At 39.4% G+C, this 24,272-nt stretch overlaps 1 protein-coding gene across 6 annotated transcripts in view; it reads left to right on the top strand.

Moving 5' to 3' along the window:
* Positions 1–24,272, top strand: part of GRB2 (growth factor receptor bound protein 2) — a 44,978-nt gene that overhangs the window by 3,269 nt on the left and 17,437 nt on the right. For 4 of the 6 annotated variants that reach the window (XM_090122214.1, XM_031598632.2, XM_031598629.2 and 1 more), the window contains exon 2: positions 9,460–9,683. In XM_090122214.1, coding sequence (XP_089978340.1) covers positions 9,606–9,683 — 78 coding nt within the window. In that variant the 5' untranslated portion in view covers positions 9,460–9,605. Of the gene's footprint in view, positions 1–5,384; positions 5,588–5,661; positions 5,854–9,459; positions 9,684–24,272 lie in introns of those variants that run through there. The other 2 variants (XM_031598628.2, XM_031598630.2) reach the window with 2 other exon arrangements.

Here is a 24,272-nt window from a genome sequence, read left to right as displayed (position 1 = left end):
TTTAATTTCTTAATGCCTGCAGTGGCTATTACTGTTCCTGGTATAGTGGCATTTCCTCTGTAGTAATTTTTATAAGTCTTGCTCTGTCTTCTGTATGTGACTGTGATGATGTGTGGTATAGAAGAAAATCTGCTTTTATTGTATTTTTCTTGTTCTCTCAGCTTTATTGTAAGACTCACAAGCAATTGTTTTGGCCTATTTTAGCTAGTTCTGAGCCTAAGCTAATTTTTCTTTATGTTCAGTTAAAGTCCAAGCAGTCCATGTCTGTCTTGTTGGGGATTAAGCTGCTTCAAGTACTCTTCAGATCTATAATGAGTAAAACTGTAAAGCTGTTCAGGCAGATCAGTTGTTCTGTCTGCATCTCCAGTACCAACTCTTATTTACTGCACTTAGATTCACAGAAACAGTTGCAGTAATGTCAGTGTATGTGAGAAAGCCAGAGCAGAACACTAGGATAGTTTCTAAGCAGGGAGGAGTAGCTGATAGTTACAGGAAAGCTCAGAAGTCAAGAGTCATCAATTCTGTTCCCAGTGTTGTTGAAGTGTGGCATCAGTTTGTGGTATGACTTCTAGTGAACTTATCTGTAGAAAATGGATATTTATATTTGTTGCATCTACAGCTAACAACTGCCAACTGCAATGAAACTAAGTCTTTAGTATGTAGCAAACTAGTTAGTTGTCCACTCCATTCACTAATCTGCTCTCAAGAAAAAGACACAAAAAAAAACACCTGGACAGTTTGTTCTTTTGTGATCAGATTCTCTTGTTAGCACTGCCTCTCAGTGTTGTGGAAAAGGTATGTGGGGAAAAAACTAGACCAGAAACCTAATTCTTAAGGTTTTTGAGGAACTGTGGTGTAATACTGGTTAAATGCAGTAGAATCCACCAATGGGCCAGGCTTGTTTGGTAATCATTTTAATACTTCTATCTGTAAGTAGTATCTGCAAATCTATTGTGTGTATAGACTTTCAGACTATAGCCTAGATGCTAGGCTCTTTCAATGTATTTAGTCTTTCTAGAGCAGGTCGTTTGTTTTATCATGTGAGGTACACTTGTTTAAGCAACTTCAGCTCTGGGCCTCCTTATCATCTAGTAAGCGGAATAGTTGAGGATTTTGTGGTCATTTTCCCAGGCTTGATTTTCATTACTGAGGCCACCATGGATTGATGTGAGGTGGTGCTGCTCTTGCAGCAGATCCCCCTTCCAACATTCTCTCCTTGCTGTACTTACATTCCTGGCATTCTTTTATTAGCTGCACCCTGTTCCTCTGAGACGTATAGGAAAATCAATTCTCCCACAGCTGCCAGAACAGTATTATGGTATTATGTTTTCAGCTTGCTAGAAAACTGATCAGGGCCATTTTGAGTTGTGTAAGGCTATTCTGCATTCTAGTTAGCAGATTACCTGGATTGTTTTCAATAGGAGAAAGCTTTCTGTCTGGGTTCATATATCAGGTTGTTTTTATACAACTACAGTCATACAAAGCATGCTATGTGAACTAAAGTGGTATAATGCAGAATTGTGATATGGCACTTTAACCATCTGAAGGTGAGCTGAGCTAGCCAGAGTATTGCTTTCAAAAACTAACAAAACACTGCAGTTTTTTGAAGTCAGGAAATGTGTTGGAGGAAGGAAGGTACATATTAGCAATGTGTTTAATTACAATTTCTGTGCCAGAAACAGCTGTTAACAAAAAAAAAAAAGCAAAAACTGAAGACAGTTCCTAAGATTCATAATTATTGGCCATTGTTTACTGTACTGTAGCTCTTGATAGCAGCTCTCCATGAGGAGAATGAGGCTGGGAGCAAATTTCAAGACTGCAGAAATTACAGTGATGCTCTTTGGAGAGTTCTAACAGTGAAGTCTTCTTTGTCTGTGGTTCAGAAGACAGCCTGAAATACGAAATGCAAGTTTAAGCTACATTATTTTAAAGAAACTTTGTTTTCTTCTTTCAAGAAGGTAATATGTCAGTGAATCATAAGTACTGAGGAAGCTATGTATTCATCAAGCCTGAAGATTTCCTCTGCTAGAATCAGACAATTATATCCCAAGTTAATTCTCATTTTATTTCTGATACTGACAGTATCTAAACTATTCAGATGATAGATTTTTTTCTTGCGATTGATTAGAAACCTTAAAGAATTTGTCTCATGAAACTTCCCAACTTAACAAGGATGAATTAAGGCTCTGCAAATTAAGGATTACATATCTTTTCTCTAGCAAAGCTTGGATTTTCCTTGATGCAGCCTCTGCTCTTCTGAGAGTTGACTGCTTACTGGGCCCTTACCGTTTTGCACTGTCACTAGAGAGATTCTGCTGTAGTTAAATTTGTTGCTGAATGCATGTAGAACTCGGAGACCACTCTAGCTCTTCTCTTTACATTAAAGCTCATAATTTCTCTGGCAACAAAGAGAATGGATATGATTCAAAGCTACAGCAAATATTTTCAAATTATGAACCCCTGGTAAGTTCAGTAGCTCTCTTGCTTGAGGTAGAGGCCTCTGAGCTCCAATTCAAGCTATGATGCTTAGTTTTCAAACCTGCCTTTGAAGTTGTATGTGCTGATGCTCTCAGCAAGTGGGAGTGAGAGGTCATGTCTTTACTCCTTTGAATGAGAAAAAACAGTCCAGAACATCTTCCTGGTTAATATTTAGCTTCTTGCATTGGCTCTACAAGGAAGTACACTTGCAGCATCCAGTAGCACTATGATAGTAACAAAAAATATAAATTTGTATACTGTGTCTAAATATATGTCAGAGTTGCTTGTCTGCAGGAGTATTATGTTAAGATGTACACCGAGTTCATGCATCTGCTGTGACAGTAAGTAGCTTCTAGATGATGTACAATGTAAGTTCTGAGTTCTAAGGTAGAAGTTCACGCTAATTCTGTTGCAAAAACACAGACTTAATGGTAGTAGGTTAAAAGTGGTGTCAAAATATCACTATGGCTTGTGTTCAATAACTAGTATTAACATGACTGCTGTTACAAGAATTAAACCTCATGTCATCAGTAATGTTGCATTAATACAGCATATACCAAGCAGTAATTTTAATCTGTAATTTAAATAAAAATTTTAAAATTACTTTTAAAAAATGTAATTACAATTTTTAGATGGCTGGTAGTGCAAAAATAAAGCTTAAAATCTATTAATAGCAAAAAATCATACATTGATTTCTGTAGGCTGCTCTGAGGTGTTTAAGAAAAGATCCAGAAGAAGTGTCAGGCACAAAGTCTTTTAAAACTTAAAATACTCAGAACTATTCTTAGATTTTTATCACCACAAGTGGTCATAGAAAATTCATGCTATTCCTAGACTACAGCATTACTTGAAATTGATCCTCTAGCAAAACACGTCTTTCACCCTAGCTTACAGCTGTGCTGGGATTTCAGCTCTTGCTGCAGTGAAGCTGCACTGGTATTTGTGCAGTAAGTTGTACATTTTAAAGTGTTGACTTGCTTGCAAGGAGGGTGAACAATCTATCTTAATTGATCTGTAGACAAGTATATCTCAGCTATTTCTCTATCAGGAGTATTTTTCTATAACACTTTGATCTCTGCTATTTCTAAAATCTGTTGCTTATCTGGTCTTGTAGGACTGCCCTTTTGAAGTCAGGCAGCTATAGCCTCTTAAAGTAGCCATTGTTCATCTGATAGCTGCTAGCCATTTCTGGTTTTTCAAGTCCAGTGAAAAGTGCCTGCTGTGACTTTGCTGTGAATGTTATTTAACTTATAGAAGGCTTATTAAGAAATTCTAAATCTTCCCTTTGAAGTCAAATGTGAAGCCAGAGAATCTAGCTCTGTGCTAGCACTGGGGACTTGAGACATCTTAGAATCTAGCTCTGGTTTCAGCTGTCTGTGTCATCCTAGATAAATTACTTTTGCATCCTCAGAAAGAATGTCTGAAACGTTTGTAACATCCTCAACTCCCAAAGCTCTTTTTCTCCACCCTTTCTGATTTTTGATTGAAGTATTGGAAGAATTCATATCTTCCCCTAATGTCCAAATCTGGTAAGAAATTAGATCTATAATCCCTTAAATACAATGCTACTAGGAGGAGAAAACATTTTGCAAAGGGTTTAAACCACATTTCATACTAAAATGGTGTTTAAAAAAAAAAAACAAAAAAAAAAAAACAGAAAAACAACCATCTCAAGAATCATTAACCTGCTTAAACATTTAGATTGAAAATGTTACCAGTGTTTGCAGAGTGCGGTTTATAAGGAGAATTGTATGAAGTAACAGTATATGTTTTGATGTTCTTATCTTGGTGTGGACAAAACCCTGAATCCCCTCCTTTCCAGGGAGTTCAACCAGTTTGGTGTGTGGTGGTTGTTGTTGTTGTTGTTGTTTTTTAAGGAGGGCTTAACTGAAGCTGAGAATACACAACTGTCATAAAACAAAATATCACCTCTGTACTTTGAACTGAGATGTAGTCAGACTTCAGTCAGAATAATCCTGAATTTAGATGAGCCAAGGTGTGAGCTCCACACTTTGTTACATGCTATGCTTAGACCCCACATTCCCAGTCTCAGTTTCTTCTCAAAAGGTGAGGAATGATTTCTGCAAAATGAGCGTGAGAGAACCCTCTATAGTTTGCTTCTGGCTGATCACTGCTTGTTTTGGGAAACTGGCAAGAGGATGTATTGTATAATTGGCTCATTCTCGAATTGGGAGTGTAAAGCCTCTGTTTCAGAAATAGCTTTTCTCTCTAGAGTGTGAGGAAATATTCTCTACGCGGTTGTTTCATTGAGGAATTGAATACTGTAATTATAATCTCTTAGAGCTAAAAGAATTGTAAGAGGGCCATATAATTAAACCTTAGTATGAGCTACATGCACAGTCTGGGTTCTGCCCTCTGCACACATTTTAATGCCTAGTTTTTCAGCATGGGTGCTTCAGCAGAGCTCAGCATAGATGGTTATAGAGCACCAAGTGTGCAGCTCTGCATCCTCTCAGTTCCAACACAAGCTGAGGAGCGCAGCATTCATGCTGGGGTGCATTTTTCCCTAGTAGTAACTTTCCAAATGCACTTCATGTTAACTGCATGGTGTGTAGGCCTCCCTGTCTTCTTCCAGAAGAGGCACAGATAAAGGAGGCAAATATCTTGCAAAAAAAAAAAACAACCAAACAAAAAAACTCAAACAAAAAAACCTGAGGGGTTTCACGTCGGAATTCCTACAGCCATGGTTTCCTTCTTTTCGTGGGGGTAATGAATGCATTACGAATGCCGCTCGTTTCCCCGAGGAAGGCTCGGTGCTTCGGCCCACGAGGCTGCACCCACGTGGCTCTCCTCACGGAGGCCGGTCCCGGCAACCGTCGGCGTCAGCTGCGCATGCGCGAAGGCCGCTGCCTATCCTCCGCGAGGGAAGTGGGCGCGCAGGCGCCGCACCCGCAGCGGGCGGAGCAGCGTGCGGCTGACAGGGCCGCTCTCGCGAGAGTTGCTGAGGGGACGGCGGCGGCCGCGGCGGAGCAGGCGGAGGGGGAGCCGCGGGACGGTGTTGGAGCTTGGGTGGCGACCGAGGAGGCGCTGGAGGGGCGAGCAGGCGACGAGAAGCCTCGGGCGGGGCGGCGGCCCCCAGCGCTGCGTGGTGAGTCCGGGGGGGTGGGGAGGGGTGTGGCGAGCCGGCGCCGCGCCGCCGATCCCCCCCGTCCTCAACCCCCTCCGGTGAGGGGCAGGCTCCTCCAGGCCCGGCTTCCCGGGTCGCTGAGAGGACGCTGAGCGCTGGCGAGGGGCGGCTCTCTCTGTCGTGGCCTGCGCTCCACGGGGGCTCCGCCTCTCCTCTCCGTGCTCCGCGGTGCGCTCCGCGGTGCTGAGGCTGCGGGCCCGAGTCCGAGAGGCGGTGCGTGCTTCTAGGTGAGGCTCTGGCTGGCTGGGCGGCCTGGGCCGGGAGGGGTGGAACCAGATCCTGTGCTGTCTGCCGGGAGGAGTTGGTCAGGTGCTGCTCTGTCCCTAGAGGTGTTCAAGGCCAGGTTGGATGGGGTCCTGGGCAAGCTGGTCTAGTATTAAATATGGAGGTTGGTGGCCCTGCATGTGGCAGGGGGGTTGGAGATTCGCGATCCTTGAAGTCCCTTCCAACCCTGGCCATTCTGTGATTCTGCTTGGGTCCCCAGCTGGCCTGAGAGTTGGGTCTGGGGGTGCATCTGTGGGGTGTGTGTGCAGGGGGGTGGCTCTTGGGATATGTTTTAAACGTTCCACAAAAGGATTTTGTGGTTTTAGGTCCTTTCCAAAGGTTAAAAGGTTGTGACTAGCCCGTGGGCACGTTAGCATCAATACTTTTATTTCTGCTAAACCTTTTGGGTCAAGCTTTAAATGTGAGTTTCTAAGGTAGCGGTTTTTCCCTTAGCTTTTTCTTTCTCTTCTGAACTTCCTGCTTTCAGATTCAGGGTTGGTTTTGTGCAATAGGGCTTAACTTGGCAGTATAGTTTCAAATAACCTATAGAGGACATGGATACAGCCTTACTAACTCACAAGATCTGTCCTCAAATAGAGTTCTCTTTTATGACGTAAGATAAAGTTTTACGAAATATACTTAATAACTGGGAGAATAATTTGTAGATCAAATACAGCATTCAGGGAAGTTTATTCTAAAAATTAAATGTTTTCTGTCAAGAACCGAAATTTGAAGGATTGTTAATCTTCCAATGCAATACTGTTTGTAGTCCGTTTCTGCACAAGTGTTGTACATTGAGAATTTATGCCCAAAATGGTCATTCAGTTGTTATAATCTCTCATGATTGGTCAGGTAGTGTTTAAAGTATTTCATAATACCAGAGAAGTTTATAGTATTTGAGCTTTCTTTATACAGTCCAAAATAAGAAAGTGAGAATAAGTTTCTGCTAAGCTAATTTTTTTTTTTTTTTACTCAATGAAATGATTTGATCTGATAAATATCTGTGCTTTATACTGTAGCATAGTTTTGTAAATGATATCAGGACTTGTCCTCTGGCAATACATACTTAACGAGGGTGAAATGTATTAAGCTACAAGGTATTGAGTGCTGAGTGAATATCATTTATTATCCTGTGTATTCTGGCTTGTAAAGCAGAAGTTACTAAAATCTACCTGGTTAGTTTGTTTTGTTATGTTGTGTTAATTTGAAATCTTAAGTGCAGAGCACTGAATCTTCTTTCTATTCTTTTGTTTAGAGCTGACACTTAACATCTCTGCATGTCTTCCAGATGATGTATCCACATGTTTTTCTTTTCAGTACCCTCAGTAATGTTTTGTCCTCTAACAGTTGACGAGGCTTAGACTCTGATTCTTTGCAAAATCTTCTACTGAATCTGTTTTCTTCCTTCCGTCACTTTATCTGTTTTATACTGTTCTACTCCTCTCCATATCAGACTCCAGAAGAATAGTAAAATGAGAAAAATTAAAAGCTCTTACCTGCTATTAAAAAAAAAAAAAAAGCTATTTGTAGGAGCAGTGTAAGAAGCCTGCTTTACCTACATGTTTTTTGAAATATCACTTAAAAAGATCATGAGAATTGTTTCCTGTTGGCTGCAGTGATGATGTTTCTATTTATAATTACTTGTATTCCTTCCTGATCTGCAGCACTGTATTGCAAATAAAAGTTTGCTGTTAGCTGCATCTGCAGGCTTTTCTTCCTCTTCCCTTTTTTTTTTTTTTTTTTTTTTTTTTAAGAGCAAAACTCAGTAAGGCAAGAGGTGGAAAACAGTGATATTCTGAGAAATCTTAGATGATCTTATTAGAGCAGCAGCTGTTAACTCTTGTAATGTGTATTCACATGTTTTGGCTGTGCTTACGTTCTTACCCTAGTTAAGTTTATGGAGCTAAGGTTCGGTAGTGTGCAGTGTGTCCTGTTTCACAGCAGTCTCCCAAGAGTGAATGCCTACGGCTGTGCTTCCAGTGGGCAGAGACCTAGCACAAGACACTTCCACAGTAAGCTTGCTTTTTTCCCCTTGTGCAGTGGATTTCTTTTAACAGTTAATAATAGTTAAAAGATCCTAAGCTTGGATCCTGTACATTTATTTCTTGTAGTTCCAATAGCACAGACAAATTGTTCAGTTGTAATATTCATGGCTGTTGACAGCTTTGTTAGTTTTGCTGGTGTTTTGCTTGCAGTGTGTAGAAGTACAAAAGAAAGCCCCAAACTCTGTCAATGTGGAGAATTTAATGAGATGTTGGTTGTTGTTTTGTTTTGTTTTTTTTTAAGTATTCCTTCAGATACCATTTCATTCTGCCAGTTTACTGCAGTAGAGATCTTAGTTCTATTTTTTTGTCTCAAGCTTCCACACTCCTTATGGATGTGGAGCTGAAGATTGGGCAAGCATGTTATCTGCTTCGCTGCATTCATGTACGGCAGATTTCTTTTTTCCCCAGAGGAGTTATAATGCTGCCTTTCTGTATAGCGCTGTTCTTTCTGGACCGTGACAACAAAAGACTGAATTAGCCAGGTGTGTGGGTGAACTGATGTTTATAAGATCTTTTCTGACTCTTTTTGGAGAGTCACTGACAAGCATCAGCTGTTTGCTGATTCTGCAAAGGATTATTTGTGATGGCTGTTAATTCACTGTCTTCCTTCTTTCAGTTCTGTTACTGTCTCTGCTATCAGAAGAAGCTAGGCTTAGATTAAATTCTATTCTAACCTAGATTGGGGCTTATATTCAGGTCCTTTAAGGAGTTTCAGGGTGTCTGTGTATATGATGCCAGATTTGGTGTCATCTCTTCTTTGGTGCCATAAGAGATGCTGGACTCAGTGCTGCTTTCATGTGCTTCTTCTGGAGATTGTTATTGTTTGATGTATTTGGCTGCTCAAGACAGTAGAGCTTTGAAAGGTTGCTTTCATGTTAAACTGGGCCCAAACTATTGTTTATATATATTATGTCACTTTGATAGACATTCCTAGTAAGTGCTCTTAACAGAGTATTATGTAAGAATATAGGACTTCTAAGATGAGTATTCTGTACAAGTACGGAATTATTCTTTGGCTTGTCTAATACTATTTAAATCGATGCAAACTGTGCGAATGGAAGAAAATGCAACTATAATTACGGTGTAAGCTGCGTCTCGAGCATGAGTTTTCCATTCGGGGATCGGAGTGCGCTGCCCTCAGCGCTTCCTCCCCGCCCATGGTTCGCTGCCCGCCGCCCCGGCGCGCCCCGCTCTTGCGCTGCCCCCGCAGGCGGAGCCGTCCTCGGAGCCGTACCGGCAGCTGCGCCTCGCCGCGTGGGACCGGACGGTGCCTCGGCTCCTCGCAGGCCGCGGCAGCCCCGGGCCGCCGGCTCCTCTTGGTGCCGCCCCCAGCCGCGGGCTGCGGGGCCCCATTGGCCGCCGGCCGTGTCACTCGGGGGAGCCGGGCCTGGGCGAGCACGGGCGGGAGGAAGCGGCGGCCGCGCCGCGCCGGGTGGAGGGAGCGGCTCTGGGCGCGGCCCCGGCCATCGATCCGGGCCACTTCCCCTAATGGCACGGCTCTTCCTCCTCCTCTCTTTCCCTTAGGGCGGATCGTCCCCTGGCCTCCCCTGTATGTGAGAGACGGGGCCGGCGCCTCGAGCGGAGCCGGACCGTGAGAGGGTTGATCCGGGAGCCGCTGCGGGGAGTGCTTCCTTCCTACTGCCCGCACTGCCTGGTGCGGCAGCCCCAGCATGGAAGCCATCGCCAAGTACGACTTCAAAGCTACAGCAGACGACGAGCTGAGTTTCAAACGGGGGGATATACTTAAGGTAAGTGGAGGGTAAGGGATTAGGGATTCCCTTTTTTTGCCCTCCACTCTTTGACTTCTGTCTGGTCAGTCACTTCCTGTCCATTGGATCTGGCTTTTGCTGGGAACTCAGTGGAGGATTAATAAGGTACCCTAGGATTTCCTCAAGCCCAGGCTGGCCAGAGCAAATGCTGTTTCCTTTCTGTGTTAATCGTGTCCCAAACTCTTTCCTTCTCTCTTAGACTGTGGAGTATTTGAAAACTTAGTCTGCAAATAAGCAGAAGTACAATACAGTGTACTCTGTGCTGAATTTCCTTCCACAATAGATTGCCCTTTAAAGTTATCAAGATCAGTGTGGTGGTCCTTTCCTTTGCCTCCTGCCAAAGAATCTGGCGTCAAGAACAGTGATTAGGTTTTTTTCTTACTAGATAATATTTTAGCATCAGGCTGTCAAATGCTGGTGCTGAATTTTATCTTCTGGCATGATGAATGTGAGTGAGTGGCTTTATGTTTAATGAATCTGTACAGAAATCTGTACAGATGTAAGTGGGTGTTTGAGTGCTTGATTATTTCCAACTAGTAAGAGGTTTTTTTGCATCATGTAATTGAGTTTTATTCAGAGTCAGTATTACAGCATGATTGTATAAGATGGGCATTTCTTTCCAAGTGTGATACATTTACTATAGAAATATTTTAAGATGCTGATTTCTAAAATGCTTTGAGTAGAAAATGCCTTGAGTAGTGCCAATTTTGCACATGTAGGGCTGTGACTCTGTGCATGTTGACAAATATCCCACTGAGGTCTGCAGGAGTTTACTTATCTGCTTAAAATTTTTACCAGGGAAGGGCTTGATTTAGCACTATTTTAAGATAAGTTGGAAAAAAGTCCTCTACGTGTAAACTTACACAGTTCTTTTAGAGTTGGCATTTCAGTAATAAATTATGGCTTTGTTAGAAATGCAGTACTATAGCATGGCTGCAAAAATGCATCCTGTCTTGAAACTGTACTTTTAAAATAATTGTACCTGGTATGTCTTTCGCATCCCTGGCCCATAATGGGCCTAAAATCACCTGTTAGTCCTGTGTACCTCAATTCTCATATTTGTGTAATTACCATAATATTTCCTTTTGATGTTTTGAAATGTTCAGAACTGTCATAACACTAGATTTCTTCTGTGATAACTTTATTTTCTATTTTCAGTCACTGCTAACTGCCCTCAGCTTTTGTGGTGTATTTGAAGAAGAGAATAGTTGAAGTTAACTTGTAGAAAATGCTGAATGGAAAGAAAAACAAATATAATGAAACACAGTTCGTCACTTCAAATGCCTTTCAGTTTGTAGAAATTAATTTTCATCAGGCATGCCAGATCTGTTTCTTTAGTATTACTCTTGTGACTGAAAAGTCTCAGAGTATCCCATTCATGTGCCTCATGTAATCTGTTTTATTTATCAAGTCATTTCTGCTGCCCTTTAATGAGCAAATTGGGAAGAGAAATAAACTAGTAGCAAATTGAATGCTGCTATACACTTCAGTCATGAGATAGCTTTTGCTGAGGTATGTGTGTAGCTTCACACATCTAGGCTTCTCCAAATCTAGCTATTACCTACCTTTACTGATCTTGATGCAGCTCTGGAAGGCAAAGTAAATTTGGCATATATAATGATGGCAGGAAGTTGTTTTGTAGAGAAATGTTATGCCTTAACCACACTAAGGAAAGAACACAATCTGTAACTCTTTATTTCCCACTCCTTAAAAATTCGTGTTTCTCTATTTGCATGGAGAAGGCAAAGATGCACCCAGTCTGACTTCATCTGATTTCAGCAGATAACTTGGCTATGATGTCATGGTGCCACTATTGCTGAACACCAGTGTATTCCGGGCTTGATTGAAGAGCCTTTGAACTGTGGTTGTTAGTAATCTTGTGGCAGAATTCCAAAAGTGAGTGAAGATAGTTGACCTTTGACTTGCAATTGTAAAACAGCTGACTGAAGAGGAAAAGTGATAGGCCTTTTCTTTTGTGGGCAGTATGTCATAAAAGCTGCTTCTATGGTTTTTGCATCCCTGGCAGTATGCTGGATCCTAATACTGGTTTAGTGATTCTATGGCAGAGCATGGTGTTGCTATTCAGGAGGTAAAAACCGACAGCTTTCTTCAAGCTGCTTTAATATTCTAAATGCTACTTGCCTTGCCTTTTCCAGAGGAAAGAAAGGTTGCTGTTTCCTTCTGTGTTCTCTGATTATAATACAGTGCTGCAGTTCTCAAGTTCATCATTCTTTTCATGAACTAATGGCTGCTTCATAAAACTTGGTGTCTGGCATCCTATCAAGTGTGTGAAGATAGCCTGCGTCATTATTAACAGCAACAGAAGTTTGAAGAATTCCTACTTGAAATTTTGATTACTGTTTTTCACTGTGAGTAGTTAACAGTTGTCATGGTGCTTTTTCAGTCTTTTCCCTGTTCACTTACTGTATTTATTGAGACTTGGTAACTTCAGTTTCTATCTATATTTGTTATTCAGGCTCTGGGTACCCAAAACCTTATGTATTTCTAGCAACTTCTGGTTTTGTTGGCCTTTGTGCTAACTGGAAAGTATTCAGACCTGAAGAGTGCTGATGTTTGCTGGTGGTTTGGCAGGAGTAAAGTAGGAAGAATAGAAACATTGTCAGATACAACCAGCCAAGGCCTCTTTTTCTCTGTTCTTCCTATATCCAATCTGAAGTATACAGTTTAATATGAAGCTACTCTAACTATTTCTGAAATGGTAGTATGAAATAACTGACCATACTAATGAATATCTTGAATGTTAGAATTGTTTAAAACAAAATAAAATAGGCCACTGCTGTTTCCTCTTTTTCCTTCTTCTTTCCCAGAGCTGGGGCATAGCTGGAAAGTGATCTTCTGAAGAAGCAAATTAGTTCCTGTTTTCAGTGGTTGTCAGCATAATTCAGTAGTTCTTACTGATTATTTTTGAATAAAATTATTTGGATGACATTTCAACAAAAGAGCCTTTTATCTTTAATTATGAAGTTTTCATTTTTGTGTGATACACAAACCAGCTTTCCTGGTTCCCTGGAATTCTGATTTTGATCACTTGACAGCACCATTCAGCAAAACCAGGGTTTCTTTTCCTACCCTAAATCTACACCTGACAGTTACCTCAATGTTCTATTCACGTGACTGTTTAACAGTTGACTTATATGCTGTGTGCTACCTGAAGCCTTTTGGCCTATAAGTGTTTCAGTTTGTATATGAAATAGTTAAGTGTTAGTTCCCTAACAACACTTAAATTCTCATGCTGAGCAAAAAGGAAGCAGTGTATTGTAAAATTAATCTTGTTCTTCCAGTTTAGATTAATTCACCAAACTACTAAAGACAACATTAGTATGTTTTCACAATTGCTGTGAGCTTTTATATTATTTTAAGGTTCTTATACTGATGCTGTCAGTTTTCCGTATTTGCTGACTGCCTCTGAATGAAAATTTTTGCTAAATGGTTAATGATTTTGTTTATATATGCTGGAAGCTTTGAAAAATCAAAAGTAGTTATAGGATTGTAATAATAAACTCCTTTGGGAGGGGAGGGAAAAAAAAGCAACATATTTAAGGCCCTGTACATAAAGGGTACCAGCAGAGTATTTGTCATCACATGAGGACTGATCATGAGAATTAATTTTGCTTGAGTTTTCCTGTGTGTACATTGCTTCATGTTTCTTCTGGTCTGTGGTGCTGAATTGCAGGTTTGACAGCAAAATAGAGCTAAAACATTAGCAGAACTGAGGGCAGGCGTTGTAGCCATCTGCACAAAGGATTACGGACTTTGGATGAATTCTTAGCCTGTGCTTATTTCTGTCTATCAAGGGTATGATGCCTTGGTGTTCAAGCTAGCTCCTATGAAGGTGATGATTAACAAGATGTGTGGCAAAGGATATTCCCCTTCTCCCCACCTGTCCCTGCTCCCTTCATTCAGTACTGGTGGGAAAGGCTCTAACTAAAGAGGTGAAGGTGAGACTTCTGAATTTGATGTCTAGGTACAAAAGAAAGTAAAGAGCTCTGTTCTTCTTCTCAACACTAATATTTATGAACTAGAAATTGAACTTGTGTGTAATAACCCGTTTTACCAGAGCACTGGTGAAAAGTGACACTAGGTTTCAGTGCTTTATTTCTTCCTGCCTTTATTTAACAATTTGATAGGAAAGCTGCCTTCAGTCTATGCCATTTCCAGTTTTCTCTTAAAAATTCAAAATGCAGATGAGTAGTGAGTTGTATGTGTTCTGCATTTCTACACAGATCAGCAAACTGATACTGCAGTACTTTGATGCACAGGATCTTATCTGCAGCTTTGTCCTGCAGCAGTTCTCGCTCTTTCATTTCCTTTGCTGACTCTGCAGTGGCAATTAACTAACGTTCTCTTCTAAGCTGGGCTAGCATCACTGAGTAGAATATAGACAAGGAAATAAAAATGTGTTTTACATACTTCAGGTTTTTGGAGAAAAGAAAGGTAGGAAGATACTTCCTGCAGCTTTTCTCATTATCTACAGTGTAAGGAACACTGCATAAAGCTATTCCTTTCAAATATACGTATCTTTTTAGATAAACATCACTGCCAATCTCCATCTGTCACGCCTCAAGCTGCATTCTGCTGGTCAGGATCTAGGCTCATTTTCTGCTGAATGTGTAAATGGTGATCATGAGTGATATATGCAAAATTCAAAATCATCTTGTGGCACCTCACAAAAGTAGGTGTTCAAGTGGAGCAGAAAAATGGTTATGTTGGAGCCTGAGCTTGTTTTCATGTATTATATGCCTGATTGGTGCCACCATCTGACAACTTGAGTGAAAATTGCTTTAACAAACTTTAAAATATGTTTTTCATGGTGGCTTGTGCTGAGCACATAGGATTGTACAGCTAAGCTCTAATAATACAAAAAGTGAACTGACAGTCTCCAAAACTGTTCATGATAATCATTTTTAGGATATTTAGTATATTCCTGAAATGGAGATGCTACTCTACAGTACTTCCTGATTAGTTACTAGATGAATATGAAATTTGCATTTTAAATTGTTGAGTTCATAATTTTCTAAGCTTGTTTTTATCTTTGTGCTAAAATAATGTTTTTCTTTAGGTATTAAATAAAAGCCTGTTTTAAAAATATCTTGAAGAGCCTTAGAGGCTTTCTTTTCCCCCCCTCTTAAAAAACGATTGCTTATTTGTGTTTCTGACCCCGATCTTGAATCTTTTTTTTCCAATTGTTTGTGAAAGCAGAAAGGCAAGTCCAGTTATTAAAGATGCATCAAAACAGTTGTCCTCCCATTCCATGAGGGCAGGTGAGGATAGTGATTGGAATTAGGTAAAAGATAGGACGGATGTTTCTGTCTAGAAGGTAGATTTTCTTTCAATTCAACTAAGCTGTAGTTACATTACTACTCTAAAACTTCTTATTTAAATACTTTGTCTCTAGAATTTATACTTTCTGCATTGAGCCAACCTGCTTCTTTCTCTAACTTGTATTAAAACTCTATGGGTTTACACGTGGAAAAATAAAATAGTGCTGTATTTATGCAAAACTGCTTCCCTTGGGAGGAAAGGGGGAATTCTTCATGAGTTATGTATGAGCCAGCAGGTTCCGCTAAGCATAGCAGCCCTGGTAGTGCAGAAGACTTGTGATCTAAGCAGTCAGCCATCTAGCTTGTGAGAAATTGGCACTAAATTTAAAAAAAAAAAAAAAAAAAAAAGTAAACCTTGCTGATCTTGAATAAATTTTTCCATTCTAAACCCTTGTATGCAGTCAGTTGGAGTATTATATGCTTCTGTTATCTTCATTTCAGTTTAACTATGAAACTGTTTTTTACTATTTGGTCTGGTTCTCAGTTCCTGCTGTTAATAGTAAATTATAGCCTGCTTGGAAAGCTGTGCCTTAGATTTCAGGTTAAAGTGACTATTTCAGCATAGTGGGGAAGATTTTAAGCTGTAGAAGTGTGCACCTTCCTCTAGTTCTTCTGGAAGATCTGCCAGTTTATCTTAATGGTTTTTTCTGAACTCCTGCATAGTTCTGAAACTTGTGTTCTGATCTTTAATACTACTTGAAAGTGTAACTAATGAAGGAAGCTTGCAAGTAAATTGGATTTAAAAAAAAAAGGGGGGGGGTGCTGAAAGTTTGACCGGCAGTTGCAGAGGAAAGAAAAAAAACGAATGCAAGGAGCAAAAATGTATTCAAGACAAATACACTAAACACTTTAAAAGGATTTAAAATATATTTTTCCTGACCCTGCCATCAAACTGTACTTCAAGTTTGGCAGATGAGCATGAGCTTGACAAACATTCCTTACTGAGACAGTATCAGGAAAACCTGTTGTGTATATCTTCCACAGATAAATTTCATATATTTTGTGGTTATTTGTTGCCTTGCATGTCTTCCAAGAATTGTTTGCTAAAGATGTATTTGCCCCTGGGAGGAATAAAGTGTAGGCGGTGATAGTGTTGAGGCTCTCTTCTGACCTCAGGAATGGAGGAAGCAGAAGGTACCTGTTTTCTCCTTGCCTTCATTTCTGTCCTCTTTTATTAAACCTGTTTTTTCAAAAGCTAATCTAATCTATGAGCTTGTCTGTTTTGACAGTTTACACCCAAGTACTTTAACTCTCTTCCAGCATCAGCCTATTATGACACTGTCTTACTCTTCAGCAGCAAATGTTGCATTCCTTGGATTCTTCCTAAAAACTGCCTTTAAGATTAGGAATGTAACTTGGTCTCTGCCAGGATTGAGAGATGAAGACTGTTGTGACTTACCTAGGAATATCCAGATTGAAACTAGCAACTCTCTTCACAGGCCGCAGAAAGATGCAACTGAGATAATCCAATTGATAGCAGCTGTCTCAGCTTTCCTACCTTCTGTACCTTCCTTTACAGCCTGTTGTATTTGTAAATACTGCAAGCTATTTCCCACAGTCTACTTAGTTAGGATGAAAAAGAAGAACGTGCATAACAAGAGGCTTCTGATGTTTCTGTAAACTTCTTTGAGTTTTCTTTTCCTTGACAACCTTCTGTTTAATTCCACTCATCTCCTATCTGGATTACAAACATATGTGATAGTGCTATAAGACTAGATAGACTATTAATGATACTTGCACTGTGAGTAATAAGTCCCTTGTAAAGCTTGCTTGTTTAGAAGAGAGATTATTTTCGACTTTGCAAAAAGCTGGAGGGATTAAATATACAGCAGTATGTTGATAAAACAGATAATGTACGGTGTGGTCAACTACTGAAATCTACCCATGGGAGACTGAAGAAAATTGCACATTAGCTTTCTGCAGAAGTGTGCATCGTACAAGGATATAGTTTTAGTTCCTTCAGGGCTCTTTGAAGTCCTCACAAAGCAAAAACATTCACACTAATTTTTGAAGTTTGCTTTCTGCTGTATGTAGCTGCGTTTATTTAGGACCGGAGTGAAAATGAGAAGTCTGGCCATACCTCATGTTGCAAAACTGCATTTTTCTCTTGGTCCCAGTCTCCAAAACTCCTTATTTAATAATGGCAGCCGAGAGGGTTGGGAGTGAAGGAAAAGAGAGGCCATCATCCGAAATGGTGGTGCCTTTATGCCCTAACACAGAATGAGAAATTTTTTCAGGGAGGGAGGAGTGTGTTTGAATTCAGCAAGTTTTTTCAGTTCAAGCATGGGCAGATTTAAGCTGACTTACTACATGATCTTCATGTCATGTTGCCAGCTACCTATACTAGTCAGCTTTCTCCTGTTTGTTGCCACAGATAGTATGAAATTTATTATACTTTTATAGAGGATTCTACTTCAGACTTTATCTCATGGAAGTAAATTCTGGCTTTCCATTTTGGACATTGACTCTGTTTTCTCTTTCAACCCAATCGTAAGCCATTGAGGAATTTTTTTATATTGTTTGTTGATGAGGACATTTGTGGAGATGAGTAGCAGAAAACCTGACATTCTTTATTTGAATGAAACAATCCCTGCAAAACACAGAAAAGCTGGAGTCTTCTCGTCCTCTCAAGGCTTGTGCCTTGCAACTGTTCTAGTTCATCTCAATTGGTGGTTCATTTGTCTTCTGTATGGAGCTATGTTTTCCGTCTTGCCAGTGATTAAATAGGAGGTCTAAGGTGAAGACTGCCTTTTGCTTTTATAGCTTTGCCAAAAAAGTCCGGTTTCCAAACAGCTGCTTGAAGATACAGCTGCTTAATTGGATAGCTGTATGGCCAGGAAGGTTATATGACTACATACTAACAATATTGTTGCAAACCATCAAGAACCATCTGATGTTCTGTCATGGTGCAAGATACAGGTGTATTTAATATCTTTAGAGAAGACCTGAATGTGTCAGCAAGGCAGATTTCATATATTGGAGTCCTGGGAAGCCTTTTTTTGTGTGAAAGTGTCAACACAATGAATTCGGAGAGCTGGAATATTTTGAAGGTATCCACGTTAATGAACAATTTAAACATCTGTTTTGTGATACAGGAATGACTGACTCCTGTTCAGGGCCCTGTGGTGGAGTTTCTTGTGCTAAAGGCATTGATCAGATCAGGATCTCCCAGTAGAGGGGAGTTCTAGTGCCTTAGCTTTTACTGAGAAACATAATAGAGATATTGTGCTACCATAATGTACTTGGGAGCTTAAAATTAGCCTGTGGTCAAATAATATACCCTAGGGTGTCAGTGTCATGCATTATGATATTCCTTCTAAGCTATTGCAACAGAGCCATAATGAGTTCTATTCTTATTTTTAATTTGTTCTTGACCTGGAACTGTTCTACTAATTAGAGACTCTAATTAGGAGATGGTTTACTTATCTCTGATCTTTGCCATGAAGAACTTGGTGCCTCAGCTGTCTTAGGATTCTGGAGCAAGGTGCTTACTACTTTTGGTATGTAACGTGATTAGCTTTAGTATCTGCATTATTCAAGGACAGTCTTTTGATTTTATTTTTTTCACCAGGAAAGTAGCAGTAGGCTTTTCTTGTAGAGCTCTGTGGGTTTAGTAGTATATTTTTAAAGGTAGAAGGGGTAGAAGGCATGTGCCAGAACTTCCAGTTCTATGTTTCTCTGCTCACCTGAGATATTACAGTTCATACTGCTTTTTAAACTAAGAAAAAAAGTTCATATATTAGTGCACTGTTTTTACTTCTTAATCCTGAGTGACTTTGGACAAATGTTTTTTCCAAGCCATGTGGTAGTGAGATCCAATGACTACTGTGGGCTCAGTCTTTTAAGAAATACAAAGTTTTTTTTTTTACATTTAAATGCTTAATTTGCCTTGTATGGAGCAAATCATGCATTCATTAATGCTATTTTATTAGCCTTGAACTGGAAGAGGAACTTAATAATATAAGGAGAAATTTTGAAGGTGTCGTTTCAACATGCTAATGTGCTTTTTTTCTTTTTATGCCCCTTCTCTGGTGCATAATTCAGAGCATTGCTTTCAGTAACCATGCACAACTGTGGTATTGGCCCTTTCCGAAGGCGGAAGCCAAGTAAAACTTGTTTTAGAGTTCTTTGGCCTTGCACTTTTCTAGATTAAGTCAGAGTAGAAACACTGTTTTGATGCTGAAATAAGCATGTATTGTGTACCATTAAACAACTCTCTGGCTTGGGTGTAATTCTTACTGCATGGCTGGTCAAGCTTTTTCCTTGAGCAGAGGAGCTTCTGGTGTTTCTGCATTTTGCCATTCATAAGGGCTTCTGACATTTGGTATTATCTTCATCATGGGGATAGATGTAGGCCAGTCACAGTAATGATTCTTGCTTTAGGGGAGCAATCCATATTATTTATCATTATTTCCTTGTTAATGGTCCGGGCATCCCTCTTTCCAAGTTTTCGTCATTAAGTATGCGTTCTGCACTAGACTGAAAAAAGAATAGATATTTTTACAGGCTTTGAAGTAGGATGTAGTTTTTTCTTTTTTTGAAAGGCTGAACTTTCCAGTTGTGCCAGAAGTAGTTGAGCTGCTTATGTTTAAATTGAGGCCATTGTAATTCTGAATTTCGTTATTCCAACTCTGTGAGTATAGAAGTGGGGATGTTTCATTCAGTTGTGCAATTGGATTTCCAGAAATTGAATTGTAATCCAGTGATGAGTTTGGAGAAGGAAAAAAACAAATTAGTCTTGTAGTAAATCAACACCTTTAGCCACAATGCAGGCTAAATCTAAACTTAAACTGAAAGATTTCTGAGATATAATAGAAATTCCAGTCTGAAAGCGATCATACATCTCATCATAAAATTTATTGTAAATTAAAGATCAACATGAGATGTTGGTACACTCAACTTAGTCTCTATTTTTATAGAATGTTATGCATTTACCCTAGAGAGGTTTACATATGTGAAGGACATGAATCACTGTGAAAGTCCTGAAGAAGCTTTATGCTGAAAAGGATAGTGGATTTGGCATCTTTGTGAAAGCTGAAGTTGATTGTGGATCAGTTTATTGTGCATTCTCAATCATTTTATTAGAAAAACTTACTGTGTTGAGAAAACTGACGCACAACTTGTATGCTTCATGATCCAGTAGCTAAAAAAAAACCCAGAAGCGAAAGGCTTATATCTCAAGTTCGTTTAGGCACTCTGTAGATTTACAGAGGCAACTGAGCATAACCAGTTGGAATTTTTTGTTATTAGCTTCCAAAATTGGTAGAAACACTTCTGGAAACAACCTAGGGCATGGAATTGTGATCAGATTTATTTTCACTAAGGTTTAGTTGCAAAATCCAATGAATTCCAGTTTTTTTGGTGAAACATCTTTGCTTTGTTGACTTTTTTTTTTTTTTTTTTAAGTTATTTGCTCCCTCCATGCCCAGAAGTTTGAATTTAGAGTGTACTTAGTGATTTTGTATAGTGAGTTTTTTACTGCATGTTATTTGAAATTGTTATCTTGTTATCGTAGGAAAATCTGACCAGGTGGAAATAAAAGTTGAATGAAAACTCTTTGGTCTGTCAGAACAACCTTAGGTGGTTGAAGTGGCTTGGAAGTGTCAGTGACAACGGGCTGTTTGAGCTGGCCTTAAACTTCAGGTTATTAGTGCTATACCATAGTGCATAAAGCAGACCAAAAACAGATGAGAGCTGTGACTGTTCATTGGAAGATAGGTGCACGGTGTACATTTCTTGGCTTTTAAAAGCAGCCCTCTAAAAATACTTCCATTACTGGGTGTATTTATTCTCTTCTTTTGCTCCCTCGTTCAGTGTTGTGTGCAGGTGTCAGTATCACTGATGCTAATATAATGTTGTACAATAAAACTACACCTCGTTTCTTCTCATTTGATACATTTTTATGAGGTTGGAGATGCTCTGTGAAATGTTTCAAGTGAGTATAATGCTCTAGAGCTGATGTAAGCTCCCTTCATTTTGCTTAGTTTGATATGTTGTGCTTTTTGATGCCTTGTTACACTTTCATGAAGGTTTGCAAGGTCTGTGTGCTTACATTATGCAAATATGACAGGAATGAGTCAGATGATATTCAGTGCTGTGCTCTGAAACTGTTTGCAAATGTCTTCCTGTTGCGTGTGCGTGTCCCCTTAAAGAGGAAGTCTGAGCAGCTTTGCAGGGACTGGATAACAGGAAAAGTTCTCTTACGTGTTGTAGCTCTCTGAAGATCAGTCAGACCAAGTACCTGTACATTTCCCCTCCAGTTAAAGATATGTTGCTAAACATAACTCAGTAAAATCAGATTCTGCTATAAACCTCAAAAATCTGCTAGATGAAAGTTGTTACTCTGCAGCTGATGGATCTCTTTTCTGATGGGTATAATTGTGGCTCCTTATTGGTAAATTAGTTATCTTCTAGATGCCCCAAATGTTTTCTATATGTTGGAAAACTGAGTTCTTATGTCCTGCTAAGCCAAAATATAACTGTGTGCACTGAAATTGTCTTGATTTGTACAGAGAGAGCTATAGCCTTCATTAATTTATTTTCTTTGTTTTTTCAGTCAATGTTAATCTATAATTGAATTTATAGTCAATTTTTGAAGGTGTCTCATCTTAAGCAAGGGTTGTTTGTAACTGTGGTTGGATTAAGATTCTGATAGAAAGCAAAGAAAACCAGCCCTGCCAGAAGGCTGCAATTCTCTATTGTCGGTATGGCTGTTCTTTTTATGTCTACAAGATTGTCTGAGCAGCCCGGTGGAACTGATGTGAATTGGGTCTCTCGAGTCAGGGGAACATCCCCAAATGGAAGTGGCCTAAATGATTTTTGCAGATCATCTTATATTCCCCACAAAGGAGAGTTTAACTTAACATATAAAATGCAGAGATGAGAGTTTGAGGCAGCAAGTCATGCAGAAGTACAAGCGGAGTTTGGGTAATAGAAGGAGCTTTGTGTGAATACCACATTATTAATTGTGGTTGTATTTGTTTTATAGAATTGTGAGGGCTGCAGGAGTTTGAACAGGCTTCTTGTGGTCTGAGTTAAGGAATACTGTAAAATTATTTGCTGAAAGCAGATACATGCAAAATACTTATGAGAGTTATGAGAGTAATTAGTCTTAAACTGGAAGATAAACCTGCTTGGTAAGAGATGAAATCTTGTGGTGTGTGTTTTTTTTTTTTTTTTTTTTTAAGTTTTTCACAGGAGCTTTTATAGCTTCTGCTCAATTTCACATCAAACTTCGAAGGTGTTATGTGGCAGGCTTTGATTTAGACAGCCTAAGGCTTTTGCTGATCTACACAGTAGAGCTCTCTTTTCCTAGGAAGAAAGTTGGTACCTGTTAGCTATTTGAAAAGTGTTTTCCCATCTATCTCATAACCACCAGTCTGAATGTAATTTCTTGGGTGATTTCTTGCTTACTTTTCCTTAAATGTTGTTTAATTTCAAGGCATATTCCTGACCCAGTATAGAGCTGAAGTATTACACACTTAGCCCACACACATTTCCCTATTGCTAATTCTTGTCCATGTTCCAGAGGTAGCTGGATAGAGGCTGCTATAACTCAGCTATCTTGTACATTTGAGGCTATTTTGTGCTTCCCTGTATGTGTTCATATCCTAAAAAGAGAGGAGTTGAGGCATCACTACATGCTGGACCTATTAATACATTTAAATTACGTTTATTAATTAATAAATCGTATTTATTAATACATTAAAATTGTCCCTTCCCTGTAACTGCTTTGTCTAATTACTTGCAGATGCAAATTGTTATCCTAACAGTGTTTAGCTGTCTTACAATATAAATCAATAAGTAGTCTCTTGTCGTGTGCAGTCTTGGAATCCTTGATTTGTTTTCAAATGGTTGACTCTTTACTAGCTGTGTTTATAACTAAAAAATATGTCTAGAAGTGGAATTGGCTGGAGTCTCAATAAATTGGCCTTTCGTCTTTAATGTTCTGCAACATATTAAAACTACTTTGGCTTCTTTTCTATTATGTAGTGTGGATTTGGAAGTGCTTGTTTCTGCCTTCCAATATGCTATGTTAAATAGGTACAAATCTTGCAAAATATTGACTTATGCTGTGGTGAACCTTGAAAAGTTGCCTGTTCTAGGAAATTGGTCTCCTGTTACCTGATTTCACGCTTTTCCATCTGTTTCAATATGAAGAGATTAGGGTTGATCAGAGCTATTTGTGTGAGGCAGCTTATGGTGATCTTATTATTCTGATCTCATTGCATTTGGTCTCTAGATGTGATGTCCTGATTTTAACCCCTTGCAGAAAATTTAGTGAAAATGTAGTTAAGATTAAATACATAATCCCAAAATAATCAAGTTCTCAATGATTTTGGGTTTTTTTTGTCTGTATAGACTAGCTAAAATGATGAATAAATAAACTCTTTAAGTTTATAAAGGATGAAATTCTACCTATATATAACAAGTATCTCCTCATCTCATTTCAGTTATACAAAAAATAATGCTGGAAAGTGTGTAGCCATATATTTTAAATGAAGGTGAGACAACTGAATGGGAGCATAGCATTCCCTTGCTTTTCAGTATATACAGCTCATTTTTTCCTGTCATTACTGGAGGATCAGCCTTGGTTTTGAATCGTTGACTTTCTATTCCTCGATAAAAGGTCTCTTCTGCACATTTTGCTGAGAACACTAGTGCAGATATTTTCAGGTAGACTGAAAATTAGGAAGACGACAAAAGGTCTGTCTGAAACTTATAAAGGAAGCTTTTCTGCGCAGCTTCAGACACTAGTTATGGAATACGTGTTACTGCTTCTTCAGGCCTGGAAACAAAAGGGGAAGCAAAATGAGTGAGCTAAAACAGGTGTTTTATCCACTCTGTTAAGCTTGAAGGGATAGCTAGAAACAACCTCTCTTTTCAGAGGGCCTGGAATTTATAGCATTCACGTTAGCAGCAGCTTTAAGAATAGTAACCAGGAGACCTTAGTCTGACCACTATATAAAACCAGTTTTCTCAAAATTGTAGTTTTATTTAGATGCTTAAGGCAAAATATATTCTGTTCTTTAGGTAAAAATGGCCTTATATCCATTTGGGTTATTTTGAGAGTTTGGATTTTGAACCTTGTGCAAACATAGCAGGATCTGACTCAGAATTCAGGTCCCTTTTCTTTCTTCACTAAAAAATGGAGGATGACAAGAGAGCTCCCTAGGCCTCAGAACTCTGCCTGTTCTTCACTGTGTGCTTCACTGGTGATTCCTCT

Source organism: Phasianus colchicus, chromosome 20 (assembly GCF_987193195.1).
Source record: "Phasianus colchicus chromosome 20, bPhaCol1.hap1.1, whole genome shotgun sequence".
Lineage (NCBI taxonomy): Eukaryota > Metazoa > Chordata > Aves > Galliformes > Phasianidae > Phasianus > Phasianus colchicus.
Note: the sequence above shows the minus strand (reverse complement) of the source record. Positions and strands in the feature narration are given on the sequence as shown.